Source organism: Delphinus delphis, chromosome 14 (assembly GCF_949987515.2).
Source record: "Delphinus delphis chromosome 14, mDelDel1.2, whole genome shotgun sequence".
Classification (NCBI taxonomy): Eukaryota; Metazoa; Chordata; class Mammalia; order Artiodactyla; family Delphinidae; genus Delphinus; species Delphinus delphis.
This window is the reverse complement of record NC_082696.1, coordinates 49,637,022-49,659,009: the sequence shown is the minus strand read 5'-3', so window position 1 is coordinate 49,659,009 and position 21,988 is coordinate 49,637,022. Positions and strand designations below refer to the sequence as shown.

The 21,988-nt window shown below is 35.5% G+C and overlaps 1 protein-coding gene across 2 annotated transcripts in view; it reads left to right on the top strand.

Moving 5' to 3' along the window:
* CEP57L1 (centrosomal protein 57 like 1) overlaps window positions 1-7,000 on the top strand; it is a 67,053-nt gene extending 60,053 nt beyond the window's left edge. For both annotated transcript variants that reach the window (XM_060030125.1, XM_060030127.1), the window contains 3 exons: window positions 278-1,427; window positions 1,817-1,910; window positions 5,389-7,000. In XM_060030125.1, the coding sequence (XP_059886108.1) occupies window positions 278-496 (219 nt within the window). In that variant the 3' untranslated portion in view covers window positions 497-1,427; window positions 1,817-1,910; window positions 5,389-7,000. The remainder of the gene's footprint in view (window positions 1-277; window positions 1,428-1,816; window positions 1,911-5,388) is intronic.
* Window positions 7,001-21,988: the final 14,988 nt, after the last annotated feature.

The window sequence follows — 21,988 nt, the reverse complement described above, 5'->3', positions numbered from 1 at the left end:
CTCAAAGTTATTGTGGCTTGAATTATTCTCTAGTTGTCACATATATGCTTTGATTTCACTAATAAGAGCAGTAAACTCTTTGAAAGCAAAGATTGTTTTATTCATTATATTTTTGTCTAACTAGCACAGTGTTAGGCATGTAATAGGTATTCAATAAATAAAGACTTAACGAACTTTTTAATTTCATGTAATCTTTAAACCATCAATCCAATCCATCTACTGTAAGGTATATTTTAAGTATATTTTTGACTAAAATGTTAGATTTTTTTCTCTCCAGGTCTGCAAACTGCAGCAAAAAGTTCAGAATTTGAAGATGAGTGAAGCTTCAGCTATTCAGAAAGAAGATAGCAACCGTAAAGGATCAAAGAACATAAAAAATAGCCCCAGAAAATGTTTGCTAACTAACTCTCCTCAAAAAAACAGCAACTTTCCTCCAATACGAGTCCATAATCTTCAAATGAAATTGAGAAGAGATGATATCATGTGGGAACAGTAACACAGTAGCAAAACTGTCACCTTAAATGAACTTTGTCAGTGAGATCTTGAACTGTCTAAAGTGGTTTTAATTTAATATACCTTTATGAAATTTTGAATTATGTTTCTAGCCTCTATAAAGTGTCAAATTATATATTTTAAAATTAGTGCCTAATGACCTCCTAAGAGCCCCAAATAATAAATGATTGCTTTCTTGTTTTTCTTATTGACTGAAGTACCTAATCTTGTGTTAGAAACATTGTTCACTTTGCAGATACCTTAAGATAAATTTAAAAAATTATACTAGACTGATGATATTTAAAACTGAGTTAAATTTGAGATACAAGTGCCATAACACTTTTTCATTTAGTAGGCTTGGAACCTTAAGAACCAATATAAAATTAACAGAGTATGGAAAGGTCTTTTAACTTTCCTGGTGCTTCCTCCCTATCTTGTTTTAGAGCTGGGAAATGTTTTTCTTTTTTGGAAAGGGAAAAGCTTTGGGAAGAGGCCTTTAGCCCAAGTTTTTATGTGACAATTACAAATAGGAACCCATAGTTACTTAATTTTTAGATGACAATAACTCAGCTGTGGAAGCCTTCCTCTGCTATTCCCATTCTCTTTTACAAATCTAGCTTTGTTTTTTTTGATCTTACTCCTTTGTAACTATATTTTTGATATTTTGATTAGTGGTGCCATAAGAGATTTCTTTGTACATATATGCTTTATAATAAATTTACATTTGTTGACCTATCTTTCCAGAAGCCTATGGAAACTAGTACAATTCTTCTGAACTTATTTGGTTTCTCATCAGAATCCTTTGGGGCAACTAGAGAACTGGAGTCATCAACTGAAGTAGAACTAGAAGACTGACAGAAAAGGCATAACGGAAGTGAGGAACTCAGAAGATAGGGTAGCAGTTTAAGAGATGGTGATTCCGAAGGAATTGGGAGGTACATCTTTATCTACAGCTGGGGGGATGTTCAAGCTATAGGTGTGAAAGAATAAAAAGATCAACATCTTGGGGAGCTAGGAAAAGCAATTTTTTAAAAGACAGTCCTTATATCCTCCTAGGAAATCCCAAAAAGTGTGTGTAGGAGAAAGAGGGTAATTGTGGACCCTCTGTTGGGGGAGGAGGAAAACTGTGATTCAGTCTCATTGAGAGAAGAGGTGCTGTTAGAAGACCTTTCCATACCTGAAGTGGGGAGATGACTGAAAATCGGCACATTTATACTTGGAATTGTCCTTGAAAGCACCTAATGGCTGAGATAAAAGTTTCTCTCCCTTTGGTTCAAATAGTACATTTGTCCTTCACCCACTTTCACTCCCTCTCCCTTTACAGCACCTTCAGCCCCAGAGATGTCACAGACTGCTTCGTATAAACTCAGTTTCATCACCTTACCTATTTTTCAACTTTGCCTTTTCTCCTCAAGAATGTGAGTGCTCGGTGCTTTGTGTCCACCTAGAGGGGTGGGATAGGGAGGGTGGGAAGGAGACGCAAGAGGGAGGAGATATGGGGATATATGTATGCATATAGCTGATTCACTTTGTTATACAGCAGAAACTAACACACCATTGTAAAGCAATTATACTCCAATATAAATGTTAAAAAAAAAAACAAAACCTAAAACTCCAACAGAAGGTGAAACTAATTAACCAGAAATGAATCAAATAGAGAATTTGAGAATGAGAAAGCAGTGGTAAAGTTGTTCTAGTTAGCGTAAGTTTTGTTTTAATAATAATAATCACCATCATCTAAAATAAAATCTTTGGAAACTGTGGTTGTAGAACAGAGGTTAAAATTGACGTTTCTTCAGGTTATTTCCATCATTATCTCAAAGTTTCATCTTGTTTCACGGTCTTCCTTTTTTTCCTTATTTTCCTAACCATTGTCCTTCCCTTTGAAAGCCATGTGCCGAGATAATCTATCCAAGATCATATTTGCTTAGTTCCTTCAAAGACCCTTTCCTCTCTCTGGTATTAGTCATTCAATTTCCTGATTTTACCCTTAATTTTGATTCATGAACTGCACCTTCTCAGCAATCTTGGCTTCATACTAACTGAATCGTGGCTGTCTTCTATGATACTGTTTTCTACTGAAATCTTGATTCTTTACATAGGGAGACATACATTTTCTAAGTGTTAACTTCTGATTTCCTTCATCCGTTTAAAGAATAATATTAGAACATTGAATAAACTACTTTGAATGCTTGCTTAATATATTCGTCATTTTATATAAAAAAACATAAATGATAATTGCTAAGACAGCCTTATACAATTAATTTGAAGTTACTTACACATTTTTAAAAATCTAACATTGGATTAAGGTTTTGCATGTGTTCAAGTTTGGAAAGACTTGAACTTAACTCCATTAGATGATGTCGTCTTTTGTGAATCCAATTCCACTATTCTATATACATTCTTCAGGAATTTCCTCTCTTTTTTCTAGAGATCTGTTTATCCAGGTCTCCTCTTCACTGCTTTAAAAAAAAAAAACTGATAAAAAATGGCAGATATGCACACTTGCTACTGTTGACACTTTGCTCTGTATCTCATTCTAATTTCCTGCCACCAACTCCCAGACTGATCTATATCTTGGCAATTCCCTGTGACAATCTGTTCACAGTACCATCTACTGTTTTAAAGATGAAGTCATTATTGTTACATCTTGAATAACAGTAACAAATGACCTTTACACACCTACTAAAACAAAGACTTGATGATTATTGATACATTTTTCAATCAGGACTACAGCAAACAACCCTGATGCATGTTATAAAAATAGTAAAATTAGGGCTTCCCTGGTGGCGCAGTGGTTGAGAGTCTGCCTGCCGATGCAGGGGACACGGGTTCGTGCTCCGGTCCGGGAAGATCCCACATGCCGCGGAGCGGCTGGGCCCGTGAGCCATGGCCGCTGAGCCTGCGCATCCGGAGCCTATGCTCCGCAATGGGAGAGGCCACAACAGTGAGAGGCCCGCGTACCGCAAAAAAAAAAAAAAAAATAGTAAAATTAATTCAAAGGTTTGAAGATTTTTCCCTTTCCCCTTCTTCCTTTCCTATTCCAGAGATACTTCAGCTTTACTGCTAGACTGGCTGCTTTGTTAATGTCATCAAATAAGGCAAAGAGCAGACATATGCACATTGTTGTTTAACATACCACCTGAATCAGGAATACAGTAGTCCAGAATATTTTGAAACATATTTCAGGGCTTTTTCCAGCCGATCACCTCACCCAAACAATAATCCATTCCTCCCATTTCTGAGTGCCTGGGAGCAGTTGCCTTTTCAGATTTGGAGGGGACTTGGGTAGCATAAGATAAATTAGATTCTTAGTTTTGTATATTTGGCTTCTTTTTCCCTCTTGTCAGTATTCCACTTAAGCTGTTTCGTATTGTGTACCTTTCTTCCCTTCTCACCAAAGGGCTGACCTCAGGAGGCAGAAAAGAGCAGGCTTTGTTGTAGCTAATTAGAGAGGGTAGATACCTGGGACACTGGCTGGCTACCAGCATCACAGTAACTCTTGAAGATCTTTGCATTTAACAAACATTTGCCAAACATTTTATTATGTACAGGGCTCTGTACTAAGTTCACTGTTTTTTTGTTGTTGTAGGTTATTTTTGTTTGTTTTTCATTTGTTTTTTCTTTCTTGAGAATATGTCTAACAGCTTGAGGTCTTTACATTAGTAAGTCATATAACTTTAGTGAATCATAATCATAAATCCTAGAAAACTATGTACTAGGCCAGTTTAAGCTTGATATTTGATATTTAATATGGGAGCTAATTTCTTTGTTTCCTTTCTTACAAGATTATGTGTATATATAATATATAAATATATATTTATATATTATATATATATATTTACAGTACACACACACACACACACACCCCCTCTATATCTGCTTACAGTGCTCATTCCCAGTGTGTTAACCTTCAGTCTTAATTTACAAAGCAAACATCTCAAATCATCAATACTAAAATGTGCTGGTGTTCAGTAATAATGTATAAATTTCATTTTTTTCTTTTTCTATATAAAAAGAAAATAAAATTCAATTATGCTTAAAAAAAAAAAACAAAAAGGAATGTGAGTGCTGTAGTTTATACTTAGCAAAAAACTCACCAGGACTATTAATGCAGCCCTATCTTTCTGTGCCTTTGTTTTCTATGCACTTAGGACAGTGGCCAGATAGATTTATCAGTATTGAAGTCATTACTTTTGGAAATGTATTACTAAAACAAATTACCATAAGAAATTAAATTCATTTAAAGAACACTTGAATATTTCAATTAAGAATTGAGACATTTCTTGCAAAATCAGTGTAGTGTAGTAGAAAAAAACATGGATTTCAGAATTAGGAGACTTGGGTTCATGTTGTGATTCTGCCACTTAGTAGTTTGGGCGATCAAATAACTTTTTGGAGCCTCCATTTCTTACTTGTAAAGGTGGGATTATATTACTACCTACTTCATAGGATTGTTGTGAGATTAAATGAAATAACATGTCAAAGCACCCAGCAGAAGTGTTGGCACTGAATAAAAACTCAATAAATGTTAAATCTGAGTAGCCAAAAAAAAGAAAAAATTGTCGTAGAACCTAAGTTTGCATGGGTTAGAGCCTGAAAGCAAGAGCCAAAAGGTACTCTTCAAAAAAGTGAGAATATTCTAATTTTTTTTTTTTTTTTTCTTTTTCTATGTGCCTGGGAGGAAATTGCTTTGGCTTGTTTCCTGGCTCAGGTTTCTAGTGGGGGGTGGGTAAAGAATATAGTCCTACTATGGTGCAGAAATACATAATCACACACAGCAACTTGGTTTGGAGTTTGTGTTGTTGGGGTGACATTTATTAGGAAAGACAATAAGGAATGGTCTCTCGTTGCTCGATCACAATTACTGAACTCAAAATGTATCTCTGCTCACAGCCTGCTGCTTGCCTTTGACTCCTCAGGGGGTGGAGCAAATGATTTCCTTCCTGGATGGGGCAGTCTATGGTCAGTGTACAAGAGTTGCTGTAGCAACCCCGCAGCTGTGCTCTGCCTAGCAGAAACTCGGTAGGATATCATAGATTTTGTTCACTTAAGTAAAAACAGGTTTGTTTGTTTTTTATTTAATCAGAAATTGAAAAAAATGAAATTGGAACTTTTTAGCCACGACAGGTCTCAACTTTAATGAAACTGAAACTAGAAAGTTTGAGTGTCTGAAGCAGGAGGTATTGTGACTATTCTAATCCTGGAAATAGGAGCTGGGGTCTTGAATTAACTGTACTTGTGTGGGTCATTGGCAACATAGCCATTTTTATCAGGTTGTAGCTAAAGGTAGGAGGGTTGGAGGGAAATGCTCAGTTTTTAGCAGTATAAGATTAAAGAAGGAGATACTTAATGCAGTGGGCTAACTGGCTAGGATGGTGTGCTTGAAAATTATTTCTGAGTTTTTTGTATAGCCTTCTTACTTTAAAAATAAAATTTTAACTATAAAGTAGTATTCTTAACCCATGATAAAACATCAAAAGTTAAATTAAAATTTGACTTGTGAGACATCAAACTCAGGGGACAAGGTGGGTTGGTCATGCGCAATGGAAGGAGTGCTCACGGTGGCCAAAAATGCACCAGCTGCCGTTGTTGGTGTAGAGTAAATAGTGAAACTCCTAATGGGGTTTCCTGGAACTCTATTCAGCTGTAACTAAAGCTGTACCTACGGAGAACATTTAATTGTATGTGAAGTTTAGATAGGTATAAGCCGACTCCCAGATGTACAACAAGACAAACCTATCTAAGGCATAAGAGCATCTGTGAGATTAAAAAAATTCTTATGGGTGCCATGGCACCTTTTAGTTAAAGTAAAATGAGGATAAATAAAAATAATTGACTTGTCACTGATGTGAAAATAAATTCACTTCTTGGTAATTAAATAGACCTTGCCAATGCCTCAGCTTTTTTCTTCATACTTATTTTCATGTAACTTTCCTCCTTTAATTCCTTTTTTTTTTTGTATTTTGTTACATAAGGAGAATTAGACATAACAAAATTGCAAATTTAAAGTTTTAAAATATTGTCTAGACCAGAGTTTGTTTTGAGTATAGCTGTAAATGATTTACTTAAAGAATCAGGTGGATTTTTTTCCTGGTGGGTTTTTTGGGAGTGTTCTCCTTATGGGTACAGTGTCATTGCATTCTCATTTGGTGCAAGAGCCTACTAGATGCCATAGGCAATCATTAGAATTATAACAGTACACCCCCACTGAAGAAATGTATTTTTATTATATATGCACGGTCCATTGTATCTTATGTGTTTAACAGTTTTAACAGAAAATATTAGAGAAGCAAATTGATCTCTTGTTACTTTATGCTCTGAGGTGGGTTTTTTTGACAATATAAGACTTGTAAATGACCAGTTCAACAGTCTGTAATGTTGGGAGACTGGATCCAGGTTGGAGGTGGAATGTTGGGCATTATGAATTTTCTGTCAAAGGAAGATAAAAAGTTCTATGAATGGTATAATCAGCTTTCTAGAATAATCTTTTAAAATAAAGGTGAAGTTATCCACCATACTTTCTGCACAGATTTTGCTTGTCTAACTTCCCCTCATTCTTCAGTTCTCAACTAACTGCTGCCTCTAAGAAGCTCTCTTTAAGCCTCCTCTTCACACCCCTACCTGCTCCGAATTCTGGCTTAGCTGCCTTTTCTGGATATTTTTCCTATCTTTGCACTTTGCACATTTTCTTGTTATCATTTGTTTGTTTGTCTTCCCATAGACTGAAAGCTCCCTGAGGGCAAGATTCTTTCTTGCTCACCGCTGTAGCCCAGCACCTAGCATAATACCTGCCCTGTGCAAGTAGCCTCTCAATAAATATTTAATAATTACATTTCATGAAAATACATTAACCTTATTATGTGGTCTCATCCGGAGTGACCATATTGGGTCAGGTACTGCTGTTTCAGGCACCGGTTCAGCTATTCTGCTGTTTCATCTTTTAAGGATATGTGATCATATTTTACATAACCACTTGTTAAGAATACTTCAGTATTTTATTATTTGTTTCTTTGTGGGCACAGACAACAGGCACTCAGAATGATGCTTTCTTTGATGTTATGATGCTAAGAGGAAGAGGTTTGAGAACCAAGGTAGTTCTTTACTTGTATATTGGTGTGTTTGACTTGTTCATTCAGCAAGTATTTATTGATCTCTAATAATCAAGGATTTGTTGATCTCAAGATACTTTGCTAGTTGCTATGGGAGATTCAAAGACACATTATACATGGATTCTGTCTTCAAGTTGCTTATAGTCTGATAGGGGAGATAAGACTTATACATAAACATACAAGGAAAAAAAGCAATAGGTGACACAGAGGTATAATGACCAGCACAGAATAGATGCTCTAAAAATATTTGTCTACCAAACCTTTGTTTTCAACCATTGATAGATAAAGTTGGCCTGTTTGTATTTCTTCATTCACTATCTTTATATATATGGCAGAATTGGTCTCGGATTCTTAATTTTCTATAGGCTTGTTGATTGAAGATACCAGTTCACCTAGTAATCTCAAACAAGTACTGCCACATAACAAGCATCAAATTCAAAGACATGAGTAGAAAGAATGGGTATGAAACACGGAAGTAAATGGGAAGCGAGTGGAGAATGAGGGGGGCAAAAGTCAAGCAATAATGATTTAGACTGCAACAGAAAAATAATATAGAGACAAGTTATATTCCAGAGGCCAATTATTGACTTGCACAGAATTATGCAAATGATTGCCAGTCACTTTCCTTATGAATTTAAGCCATTCAGTTTCCTCATACTTCATCTTCCTCATCACTTAGGCCAGGTCAATATTTTTCAAACTGTAGCTCATATCCTATTAATGGATTGTGAAATCAGTTTAGTGGGTCACTACCAACATTTTGAAAATAATATAGAATAGCATTGAAACTATCAGAGTGCATCACACGTAGAGAAGGTAGTGGTGTTTCATGAAACTTTGTGAGTACTGAATTATAATTTAAAATGTAGTCCTAAATGTTATTTGGAAAAGAAAAAGCCAGCTCTTAATAAATGTTCAAAGGGAATGAATTTGAAAGATGTTGTAGAGGAAAGTGAGATAGCCAGTTTAAAATAGGAATACTCCTGAGGACTTCCCTGGTGGTCCAGTGGGTAAGACTCTGTGTTCCCAATGCAGGGGGCCCAGTTCAATCCCTGGTCCGGGAACTAGATCCCACATGCATACCGCAGCTAAGAGCCCACATGTCGCAACTAAACATGCCACAAGGAAGATCCCGCATGTGGCAACTAAGACCCGGCGCAGCCTAAATAAACAAATATATAAATATAAAATAAAATAAATAAAATAAAACCAGGAATACTCTGAAATCCCCTGCTATGGCTTGTGGCAGACTACTGTTTAGCCCAGAAATACCATTTCAAATTTGTTTTGTATGTTCTACAGATAGAAGTCCCATTTTAAATGTAACGGTATTTACATTTGCTCGTCTATAGAATACTCTTTTCAAAACACGAGCCAACCTACATTAGAGGAGTGTTGTTTTCCTAATGTAGATACAAATAAATATATTCAACATGAATTCCTTAACAAATGGCCCTGTTACTCCTCACCCATTGTTTCTATCTAGACAGTGCCTCTGTGTGGAATCTAACCAAGCTTGGGTCTTATGGATAGGAAAGAAATTTTTTCTGTATGGTGCTGAGACAACTTTAAAATGCATAAAGAAATGAGATTTGTGGGAGAAAAACTGTGTGCATGTCTTGAATCTGAAATGAGCAAAAATTTATCCCTTGACAAACCCTATTTGTCTGAGCATCAACAGTCAACAACACTAAAAAAAATTTAAAACCTGATGTACCACCCACATGACACTCTTTAAAAACATGTCACTTTACTGAGCTGATAAAATATTTTTAAATGAGTGAATGGGAGTATATAAATATCTTACCTGAAAAATACCTTCATTAAATGAACTAACTACCAACTGAGAGGCTGTATTTCTGTGACTTTTGATATCCTTTTCAACATATTTCTTCATGGCCGTATCAGCTCTGGGCTATGGTCAGAACATAGGAAGAAGTGCCATAAGGAAGTGAACATTAGAATGATGTTCATTATAATAGGATTCTAGTCACTTGTGAAAGTTTATTCACCACTACAAATTATTAAAGGTGCTTAAATCATTAAATAGATTTTAGTCTTTATGAAAAGAGGATTGTAATGTGAGCCAGACCTTCTAGTTGTAGTTAAAATAATATACTTTTGACCTAATTTTGTTTGATCTGATTAAGTAAATTTTAGGATAAGTTCTGAAAAACCTTGGAAGATATTCTTTGGTTAGTTTCCTTAAAGTTAAGTGTACAGGGCTTCCCTGGTGGCGCAGTGGTTGAGAGTCCGCCTGCCAATGCTGGGGACACGGGTTCGTGCCCTGGTCCGGGAAGGTCCCACATGCCACAGGGCGGCTGGGCCTGTGAGCCATGGCCGCTGAGCCTGCGCGTCCAGAGCCTGTGCTCCGCAACGGGAGAGGCCACAACAGTGAGAGGCCCACGTACCACACACACAAAAAAAAGTTAAGTGTACATTGACTTGTAGGGTATTTCTCAGAAAAATCTATTACTGAACTAGTACAGAATGTGAATCATTTCTTGCCTGAAATATAAGATTGCTGTTTACAGGGCACTTGTCCAGAATCTTCTTGCTGAATTGGAAAGTATTTCACTTTCCATCACTGTAGGTTCTTTTAACTTCACAAATGTGTTATTCAAAACGTAAACCCTATTGGTACACAGGAAACCCATTTAAAATTAAATTTTAAAACACTCTTGAGAATTCCATGGAACATTTTTGGTTTTATAATTTATAATTTCTAGCAAAAGGAAAAGTACCTTTAATACTTTAAAAATATATTTTCAGAGATAGCTAAACCCCAAATATGTAATACATGTGAAAGAATAGCACTATTAATATCTTAAATATTGAATGTTGGAGCATAAAATTAAAAAATTACCTTCATTTTCCCCAAAATAAGCTAAGCCACAAATTTAAAGCTGGGAAATTCAGTACCAGAATTAAAAGAAATTATTTCTAGGTTAAGAAGTTCTATGTTTTACTTTAATCTCAAAAGGAACTGGTCTTTTAAAAACTTATTCTATGATTTTATGTATACAACTCTTTGGTTTGATAAACTTGGAAGAATTTATATCATTATTACATACTATGCTTCTGTCTTGTGGTGTGTTTTAAATATTGGGCACCTAAGCTAAATTTTCAGAGAGGGTCCTTTTCGCTTTGTTGTTTTACCATATAGCTCTCAAGTAGAGTGAGGACTGTGCCTTTGGTATTTAGGTAGAATGTTTTCCTGTGATTTCTAATTCTCAGAGCCACTTCTGAGCATTTCTACGGATATTCCGCAGAAAGTGAAGTTTGATTCTCTTAATCAGTCTACTAAAGTACTATTGATACAAATTACCACTGACTGAAATAAAACATAAACCACTCAGAGACTAAAGCATTCAGAAAAGAAAAGGAGTTTATATGCAAACAAGATTTGTAAGGGAGTCCAAGCTATAGAAGGATAGCTTTCACAAATTAAAGATATGACAAGTATTTAAAAGAAAAAAATAACTTACAAAAATACCAAGGTTACCAAGTTTACAGTTACTCTCTTCAAGGTGGAAAACAGCAGTTTTCTCACATAATTGTCATATCCAAAAAAGTCATCACATATCTTCAGACATCAGCATTGCCAAAATCAGGGATACTGTTGTTTTTATCAGAGAATAACTTACAGGAAAGACTCAAGGTTTCATTTACTGGGGAAACAAAAACCAGGCCGATTGACTGTTTTTGTTGATATTACTTTATCTCAGGGTTGCAAAGTGTGTTTTCAGGGGTCCCCAAGGTCACCCTTGGGTTCAGTGACTCACTAAAGAATACATAGAACTCAGAAAAGCTATTATACTCTCGGTTATGGCTTATTACAGCAAAAAGATACAAATTTAAATCAGCAACTCAAAAATGGATATAAGGCAAAGTCCAGGAAACACCAGGCATGAGCTACTACTTGTCCTCTTCCAGTGAAGTCATTCAGACAGCACTTAATTCTAGCAACGATGTGTGGTATGCTTGGAGTATGGCCAACCAAAGAAACTCCTCTGAGCTTTGGTGTCCATGTTTTTAAATTGTGGGCTGGTCACATAGCATGGCTGACTGCACATGTGACTGACCTTCAGTCTCCATCCCCTCTAGAGGTTAAGCTGATAGTAAATGGCTGAAAGCCCCCACCATAAATCACATTGTTAGCATAGATTATCTGGCAGGGCATAAGACTCCCAGGTAAACTAAAACGTTTTTATAAGGCAGAATGTTCCAAGGGCTTAGAGGTTATCTCCCAGGAATTGAGCAAGTGTGAAATCTTTCTTCAGAATGTGAAAGGTTTACACAGCCTAGACAGACTATGTTAATCCTTTACTACACAGTGTTGTTTTATTTCGTTTTCTGATTTTGGAATGTGATGTGCATTGCTTACTCTGGTTAAGGTGTCAATTTTGCCTTCAAATTTCCTCCTAAGGCATGGCTTTGACAACATAAATTTGTTTAGTGTTTTTCTGATTCAATATCATTACTTTGATGTTTTGTTTTTATTATGTAAATTGATGAAAGGTCACACATATACAAAAACCTTGTAATTTGGTTAATAAAACTAGAGTCACATGATACTAAAATTTAGGAGTTAACTTTGTCTGAAGGCTTTGTAAAGTTCATATGGTTGTCGTTACTTTTATATGTAAAATATTGCTCTTATCAGCTCATATACCAAGACCAGGAACCAAGAACCATCCAGTTCACCTCAAGCAAGTTGCTTGGACCTTGTTTAATAATGAGATTTGAGACATGGCCATGGTTACAAAAGCAATTTTTAAGTAACTGCCTTGCAGAAAGGAGAATATTTTTATGGAACCTATGTAAAATAGCGTCATGGACATGAAAAGTAAGGAACTAAGTAAAGGTATTTTGTGTAATTTTAACCAATTTTATTATTTTGGAATAGTTTTTTATGTCATTTTCTCCAGAATCATAATTTTTATGTTTCTCTAATAATGTATTACTTATAAGCTATACTGAGAATTTTCATAGAATTTTTTTTCTGAATTCCAAAGGCTCTGTTGGAACATGATGCCATTTAAAGAGTGTTTCATTCCAGTTTATACAAGTGTGGCCAATAGAGAGTTTGAAATAAAGAAGAAAGGAATTTTTCTTATATGTCCATTAGATATAGAACATTAGTCATAATTAACTAATTTACCCCTGGGTAAATAATTCTTGTTTTTCTGATTTTGGGTGAAGCAATCTATTTCACAAAGTTATCTGCTTCTGGATTTAAAGAATCCTAGAAATCCTGACTCTGTCTTTGGTAGTCTGACAGGTATTTGTTTGTCATGCTGACATCAGCTTATACTGAAAAGTCTGCTTCCATGAGTCTACTCCCTGTAGAGTCAACAGTTATGAGTATGATAAAAGTCTTTACTGAGGCTTTCACTATTTTCATGTTTCTGCCAGAAGACTCAATTTCTGGTCTGTGTAGCTCATAATAGGGACTTAAGACTAGGCAAATGTAAGGAAAAAGCAGAAACTATCTATGGATGACAAGACTCAGTGGCTCATGTTAATTTGTAATAGCCAACAATGATAGAATAGTGAAGAGTGAAATCCCTTTTTTCTGAAATAACACATAATCACTTTCTGAGGATTTAGTTAATAATTACCTTGAGAGAAAAACTATATTATGGACAGAGTAGGCATTAAGTAGTCTCCATGTTCTTTTAATTTATCCCATAAAACATCTTGGGATTGTCAACTGGAAACAAAATATTTCTTTTAAAAAATTAATTTTTAAAAATAGGTTTTATGCCAATTTTTGTAGATGGACATGACTATTTTTCTGTCCAACCTGAAAGTTACACAATTACTAAAGTATCTTTATTTTATATTAATGCATTTTACTTAAAGTCAATTAAGTTAAACTCCTCTTACTGATTTGCAAGTTCTTTTCATATTGAGGACTTGATAAGCAGGATGACTTTTACAGAAGTTTTGAGCTAATAAATAATCTGGAGTATATCGAACATATCATTTTTAACACTCCTTTTGTAGGATAAATGAGCAAACCTTTGTGGCTGTCTGGCAGCTGTTTAGGAAACCCCAAAGACAACTTTGGTATAAAAGACATAGTAAAGAGTTGTTTATTCTGAATTTGGGGACTGAATTTGGGAAATGCAATATCAAAAAATGTTATCAGAGGAGAAAAGATATGAGTAAGCGATTAAATAAAGTTTACAGGCAATATTTAAAATAAACTAAGCATCAAGTAATGATACTTATTAGGGAACTTTTTCAAAGATGAGGAACTTTTTTTTTTCCCTTGAACCATTTTTATTGACAAAAGTAAACAAACATAGAAGTTAATAAAAATCAGATCTTCTTGAGATAAACTTCACTTAGATATCTTATAAACAATTCAACATCATATTATATTAATTAATATCCTCTGTAAATCAACTCTTACTTCTGACTTTTATCTCTCTATTCTTGATAACATTATCTCAGTCATTCACTTTCATTTGTATCATTTTTTTAAATTAGATTCCACATATGACTGATATCATATTTGTCTTTCTCTGTCAGACTTCACTAAGTATGACAATCTCTAGGTCCATCCATGTTGCTGCAAATGGCATTATTTCAGTCTTTTTAATGGCTGAGTAACATTTCATTGTATATATGTACCACATCTTTTTTTTTTTTTTACATCTTTATTGGAGTATAATTGCTTTACAATGGTGTGTTAGTTTCTGCTTTATAACAAAGTGAATCAGTTATACATATACATATGTTTCCATATCTCTTCCCTCTTGCATCTCCCTCCTTTCCACCCTCCCTATCCCATGCCTCTATGTAGTCACAAAGCACCTTGTGCTATGCGGCTGCTTCCCACTAGCTAGCTATTTTATGTTTGGTAGTCTATATATGTCCATGCCACTCTCTCACTTTGTCACAGCTTACCCTTCCCCCTCCCCATATCCTCAAGTCCATTCTCTAGTAGGTCTGTATCTTTATTCCCATCTTACCCCTAGGTTCTTCACGACATTTTTTTTTCTTAGATTCCATATATATGTGTTAGCATATGGTATTTGTCTTTCTCTTTCTGACTTACTTCACTCTGTATGACAGACTCTATGTCCATCCACCTCACTACAAATAACTCAATTTCGTTTCTTTTTATGGCTGAGTAATATTCCATTGTATATATGTGCCACATCTTCTTTATCCATTCATCCAATGATGGACACTTAGGTTGCCTCCATCTCCTGGCTATTGTAAGTAGAGCTGCAATGAACATTTTGGTACATGACTCTTTTTTTTTTTTTTTTTGCGGTACGCGGGCCTCTCAGTGTTGTAGCCTCTCCCATTGCGGAGCACAGGCTCTGGATGCACAGGCTTAGCAGCCATGGCTCACGGGCCTAGCCGCTCCGGGCATGTGGGATCTTCCTGGACCGGGGCACGAGCCCATGTCCTCTGCATCGGCATGTGGACTCTCAACCACTGCACCACCAGGGAAGCCCTACATGACTCTTTTTGAATTATGGTTTTCTCAGGGTATATGCCCAGTAGTGGGATTGCTGGGTCATATGGTAGTTCTATTTGTAGTTTTTTAAGGAACCTCTATACTGTTCTCCAGAGGAACTTTTGTTTAAACAAACATTTGAAAGGTATGGCAAAAGCACAAAATGTTAGGCTCTCAAGAGTATTTTGGTAATATAAGAAACCTCTGCTATTTGGGCACTAAATACTTTTTAACTGCATTTTGTTCCAAGTAGACATATACTCAAAGATTAATTTGTCAATTTAACAGAAAAGAAAATCCAAATTCTAGTTCTACTCTTTTGGATGCCCTCCATATTTTATAGAGTAAGATTCACAAGTCTTTCCTTCATCTTATAAATAAATTCATTTACATCTAGCTAACATTCTGGCACAAGCAGACAATTTTACTTTAAGACAAAGTCATTTTCCTTTTCCCATGATATTTACCATGGGAAATAAAAATTCATCATTTTGCATATACACCTCTTTACAGACACATAAATATTCCTTTACATTTCTTAAAAAGGAATATACCAACATATCTCAGTTTCTCATATATATCTTTTCAACCTATTAATTAATGGTCACTTACAGTGTATAAAAGCAAAGCCAAGGGTATGTTAAAACTATGTTTGTTGACCCAGTATTTATTTCATTCTCCACAAATGACTTGCTTAGATATTGTAATTTGTATCCAAGGATTATTAATTAAATGATTAACTCAATTTAATATTAGTTTAGGAATTAGAGGGAATTCCTTGGCAGTCCAGTGGTTAGGACTCAGCCATTTCACTGCCAAGTGTTCGGGTTTGAACCCTGGTTGGGGAACTAAGACCCCACAAGCTGAGAGGTGCAGCCAAAAAAAAAAAAAAATTAGAAAAATTTCTATAAAGTTTAATTAATTAGGTTTTTTTGGGTTTGTGGAAACAAACCCAAGCCTTTCATGAGTTATACTAGTATGCTAACATTTTAATTTACATTGTGATAAGATCAGGAAAGAGACGTATAGTTGTTTTAAGACAGCATTATTAAGCTAGTCAAATTTGTTCAAGGATTCACCTTGATTAGAAATACAAACTTTTGAACTTCGTATTTTCTATTTCTATTTTTTATACTTAATTTTTAAGAGCTCTTCGAATTAAGTTTAAAAGTAATAAAGTTTATTAATATTTCTCTCTCCTCTGTCAATTTACATTGCATTACTTATTTTGTCAACCTGTAAACAAGGCAATTGATTTAACTCATAGCTAAAAGTTTTTTTTTCCTTCTGCATATAGGCTTCATTAAGAGAAATATTTTTTTAAGAATCAACAGACTTAAAGCAATGAAAGTTGGATGTTTTCTTCCCTTTCTAAAAATTCTTGAGTTCTCTATTTTAAATTTATAAAAGTGTTCCGTAGTCTCTGTAAGCCAATCAAAAAAGGAATGCAATTAAATTTAAGAGACTTATAATCTAATTTTTCTTTAGAGCAGGATTTCTCAACCTTGGCACTATTGACATTTTAAGGAGATAATTTATTGTTTGGGAGGGCTCTCCTGTGCGTTGCAGGATAGTTAGCATCCCTGACCTCTATCCACTAGACGTCAATAGCACCCCCATACACAAACACAATTGTGACACCCAATAATGTATCCAGATATGGCCAAATGTCCCCAGAGCAGAAAAGGATCAAAATGACTCCCAGTTGAGGACCACCGCTCCAGAAATACGCAAAGGTGCTCAGAAAATATATGCCCTCACTTAACAGATAAACATATTAATCTTATGGGAAAGCTATGAAAAGAGCTCTGGAGAGTTTATAGCTGGACTTCTCTCTCTTTGTGTGTATGCTATTTTTGTAGTACTGTTCAATCAGATCGTGGGTTGAGCTGGGGGCACAACTTTAAGTTTATTAACACCCTGTTTTTGGACACCAAGCTGTTTCTCACATCTTTACTTGACTCACTTGTGTATTTATGCTTTCTTATTTTCTTTTGAGAGGAGAGAGGGTAAAAGTTATACACCCAGAGCTTTTTAGATTTCTTGCAGTGGTCATGAATTTCTAGGCAAGCCAGTAGCAATCACTCTTATTCAATCACATTGTGATAAGATCAGGAAAGAGACATATAGTTGTTTTAAGACAGCATTATTAATATATAAATTCAGGCTCATTTGTAGAATGGTTATACAAACCAAACAAAACCTTTAAAGTCTCTCTCTACCCTTTGCTCTAAAAGCATGTGAAAATAATTTCTAATTTTGTCCATTGTGTATATTCTCTTTGATGGTAAATCTGGTATTGGAATTAGATATCCCTATATAGTGAGTACAACTTTTCTGACCTATTAATCTCAAATAGCATGCTGAGGAAGAGAGAAATTTAGCTTCGGAGAGAAAGTTATAATTGTAAACAGACTATTGTTAAAAGCTGTGCCTTCCTTTTGCAAAGAGGGAAAGAGTCTTTTTTAAAAATACACAAAAAGAACCAACAATCTTAGTTTTATAACATTAGCCACAGATGGATCAAATGTAATCAAAGTACAAAAAATTTATTGGCTGATGGTAGCAGCTCCAGATCTCCAGTGGCTGCTCTCCATTCCTGTGGGCACAAAAATATTTTTTTCTTAATGAATTTGAACTCAGAGTGTCACACACATGAAAAACAGCACAGAGGATATCATCAATGGTTAGGCAACAATAAAATAAATCAGTAATGTAGGGAATGATATGAACAACTTCCCAACTTACTACTGAAACTAGTTATCAGATTGACTAAATCAATGTCTCAAGACCCAGAAGCAAAGGGAAGATGTATCTCAGATGACAAAAGATAACAAAATCCTCAAGACAAATATAAAGTACAATCAGATATTCTGTCATAAAGACCTCATAAAGATCAGACAGTAAGAACATTAAAATCTATATTATCAACATTGCTGCCACCAAATGAGAAATTAGTGGTTGTGTACAAATCAGAACCAGCATGAAAAAGACTTAACCAGGAAACAACCAAACAAACATAAAGAGTCAGAAAAAGAAATAGAATCAACTAGATTAAAATCCTGTTGCCGAAAAGAACAAAGCTGAAGGCATAACCCTTCCAGACTTCAGGCAATACTACAAAGCTACAACGTGGTATTGGCACAAAAACAGACATATAGATCAATGGAACAGAATAGAGAGCCCAGAAATAAACCCACACACTTACGGTCAATTAATCTTCACAAAGGAGGCAAGAATATACAATGGAGAAAGAGTCTCTTCAAATGGTGTTGGGAAAGCTGGATAGCCGTATATAAGTCAATGAAGTTAGAATAGTCCCACACACGATACAAAAAATAAACTCAGAATGACTTAAAGACTTAGGTATAAGACATGACATTATAAAATTCCTGGAAGAGAATATAGGCAAAACATTCTCTGACATAAATTGTACCAATGTTTTTCTTTCCCTAAATTTTTCAAAAAATTTATTTTATATTTTTGGCTGTGTTGGGTCTTTGTTGCTGCGCGCGGGCTTTCTCTAGTTGCAGCGAGGCTGGGCTACTCTTCATTGAGGTAAACAGGCTTCTCACTGCAGTGCCTTCTCTCGTTGCGGAGCACAGGCTCTAGGCACGCAGGCTTCAGTAGTAATGGCACGCGGGTTCAGTAATTGTGGCTTGCGGCCTCTAGAGCGCAGGTTCAATAGTTGTGGCGCATGGGCTGTGTTGCTCCACAGCATGTGTGATTTTCCCGGACCAGGGCTCGAATCCATGTCCCCTGCATTGGCAGGTGGATTCTTAACCACTGCGCCACCAGGGAAGCCCTCTTTTTATTTATTTATTTTATTTATTTTTGCTGTGTTGGGTTTTAGTTGTGGCACACAGGATTTTTTGCAGCCCGCAGGCTTCTCTCTAGTTGTGGCATGCAGGTTTTCTCTCTCTAGTTGTGGTGCGTGGGCTCCAGCACACATGGGCTCTCTAGTTGAGGTGCATGAGCTCAGTAGTTGTGGTGTGCGGGATGTGGGATCTTAGTTCCCTGACCAAGGATTGAACCCGCATCCTTGCATTATAAGGCAGATTCTTTACCACTGGACCACCACAGGAGTCCCTGGACCAATGTTTCCTTAGATCAGTCTCCCAAGCAAAAGAAATAAAAGCAAAAATAAGCAAATGGGACGTAATCAAACTGATAAGCTTTTATACATCAAAGGAAACCATAAATAAAACGAAAAGACCACTTGTGGACTGGAAGAAAATATTTGCAAATGAAGCGACTGACATGGGTTCAATTTCCAAAATAAACAAATGGTTCATACAAGTCAATATAAAAAAAAAAGCAACCCAATCAAAAAAGGGGTAGAAGACCTAAAGAGACATTTCTGCAAAGAAATACAGATGGCCAACAGGCACACGAAAAGATGCTCACCTCACTAATTACTAGAGAAATCCAAATCAAAACTGCAGTGAAGTATCACCTCATACCAGTCAGAGTGGCCATGATCAAAAAGTCTATAAATAATGAATGCTGGATAGGGTATGGAAAATAGGGAACCCTGCTACACTGCTGGTGGGAATGTAAATTGGGGCAGCCACTATGGAGAACTGTATGGAGGATTCTTAAAAAACTAAAAATAGAGTTACCGTATGTTCCAGCAATCCTACTCCTGGGCATATATCCAGAAAAGATGAAAACTCTAATTCAAAAAGATACGTGCACCCCAATGTTCATAGCAGCACTATTTATAATAGCCAAGACAAGGAAGCAACCTAAGCGTCCATTGACAGAGGAATGCATAAAGAAGTTGTGGTATATATATACAATATTACTCAGCCATAAAAAAGAATGAAATAATGCCATTTGCAGCAACATGGATAAACCTAGAAATTATCATACTAAGTGAAGTAAGACAGAAGGACAAATACGATATCACTTATATATGGAATCTAAAATATGACACAAATTAACCTATTTACTAAACAGAAAGAAACAGACATAGAAAGCAAACTTACAGTTACTAAAGGGGAAGGGGGGAGGATAAATTAGGAGTATAAGATTAACAAATACACATTACCATATATAAAATAGATAAACAACAAAGATTTACTGTATAGCAAAGGGAACTAATATATTCAATATCTTGCAATAACCTATAATGGAAAAGAATTGAAAAAATATATATGTATATGTGTAACTGAATCACTGTGCTGTACACCTGAAAGTAACACAATATAGTAAATCAACTATACTTCAATTAAAAACAACAACAAAAAAAACTATTGCCACAGGAGATTCACCCTAAGACTAGAAAAAGATACACCTCAAAAAGCTCTTGAGTTGCTCCTCATGGACAATGCAGTTTACTTGGCTCTGGCTGGTGAATACACCTCTGGTAGATAAATACATAAAATCTTGGTGGAATCTCTAGAATTGCCAAAGGAATAGTCAGACACAAAGCATTTAGAAAAGTTTACTTCCAAGAAAAGTTTGCAAGAAACTCCAAGTTTTTAAAAGAATTGGTTCATCAAATTAAAAAATACAAAAAATGGGGGGAAAACCCCACAAAATTACAAACATTACCAAGTTTGTAGTTATGCAGTCCATGGTAGAAAAGACAGAAATTTTCTCACACAGTTGTCGTAGCCACAGAGGTTATCACAGATCTTCAACTATCAATATTGCAAAAACTTGATGATAAAGTTGCTTTTATTAGGCAGTCAGTACTTATAAACAAAACCTAAGGATTCTTTTGTTTTGGGAAAGTGAACCAGGCACAGGGACCCTGTTTTTGTTTGCTTATTTTATTTCTTTCAGGGTACAAGTTGTTTTGTTTTCTTATTATGATGTACACACTTACTGATAATGGCAGCAAAGCATTGTATCAGTTTTGCTTCCATACATGCTTCCTTTAGTCCTTGGTAGTTACAAATCCTTCCATGAACAAATACTGAGGTAGTTTATTATCACTTAAGGTAAAAGACATAACAGTACAGAGGGGAAAGTCAAAGTTTGAGGGAAGGTGCTTTGGATATGAGGGATATTTTTTCTTTTTTCTTGAAAGAAATTGTAATATCTTTGTGGACAAAATAATGGAAACTTAGAATGTATAGGGTTAATATACAAATGACTAAGACAAATCATAAGAATTTGATTTTGCCTGACAAAAAATCCAGGAGAAGGAGTATAACAAAATTAAATTTGCCAGGGTATTCCAGTGAGAAGGTAAATTGTATGCAAAAGCTGACCTTGTCATACCTCAAAGAAAAATGCATGCAGAATTATATACTTCAAGAATTTATATAATACTAAGAGGATTGAGGTCCATTTAATCCATATCCGTTAGATGACCTCTTCCAAACAGCCAGGCACCTTGGTTTTTCCCAGAGATCTATTAGAGCAGTTTTTCTCAAAATGCAGATTATGATCCATTAGTGGATCCTAACATTGATTACTAGTGGGTTGTGACTAAAAGTTTGTTTTTAATGAAATAGAATAGAAAATATGAGAATACATTTAGGTAGTACTCTCAAGTTAGTATTGAGACCTCTACTTCAGGTAAGATTTAGTAGAAAAGCCACGCTCCCACTAAAACAATAAATTACAAAGTCATATGTTTAAAGTCATTGGGAAGTTATAGACACAATGAAGACTAGAAGAATTAAAATTCCAGAAAGGGAAGAACGCTCCTAGGTCACTTGACAATCCCTGGCTATTTTATTCCTTAGAACATTTACCAATTCTGGTCACAGTGACTCTGTTTTTGGCATGGGGACTCCACTGGGACAAAGAAAAGCCAGGGGAGTTTTTGAAGGCCATGGATGCAGGCATGACAGATTTGAATTTAAATTCTGAAAAATACCACTGGATATTTGCTGAATGCTAGAGTATAAAAGAAACTGGAGAACTGGCCAAGAAAGGCAGA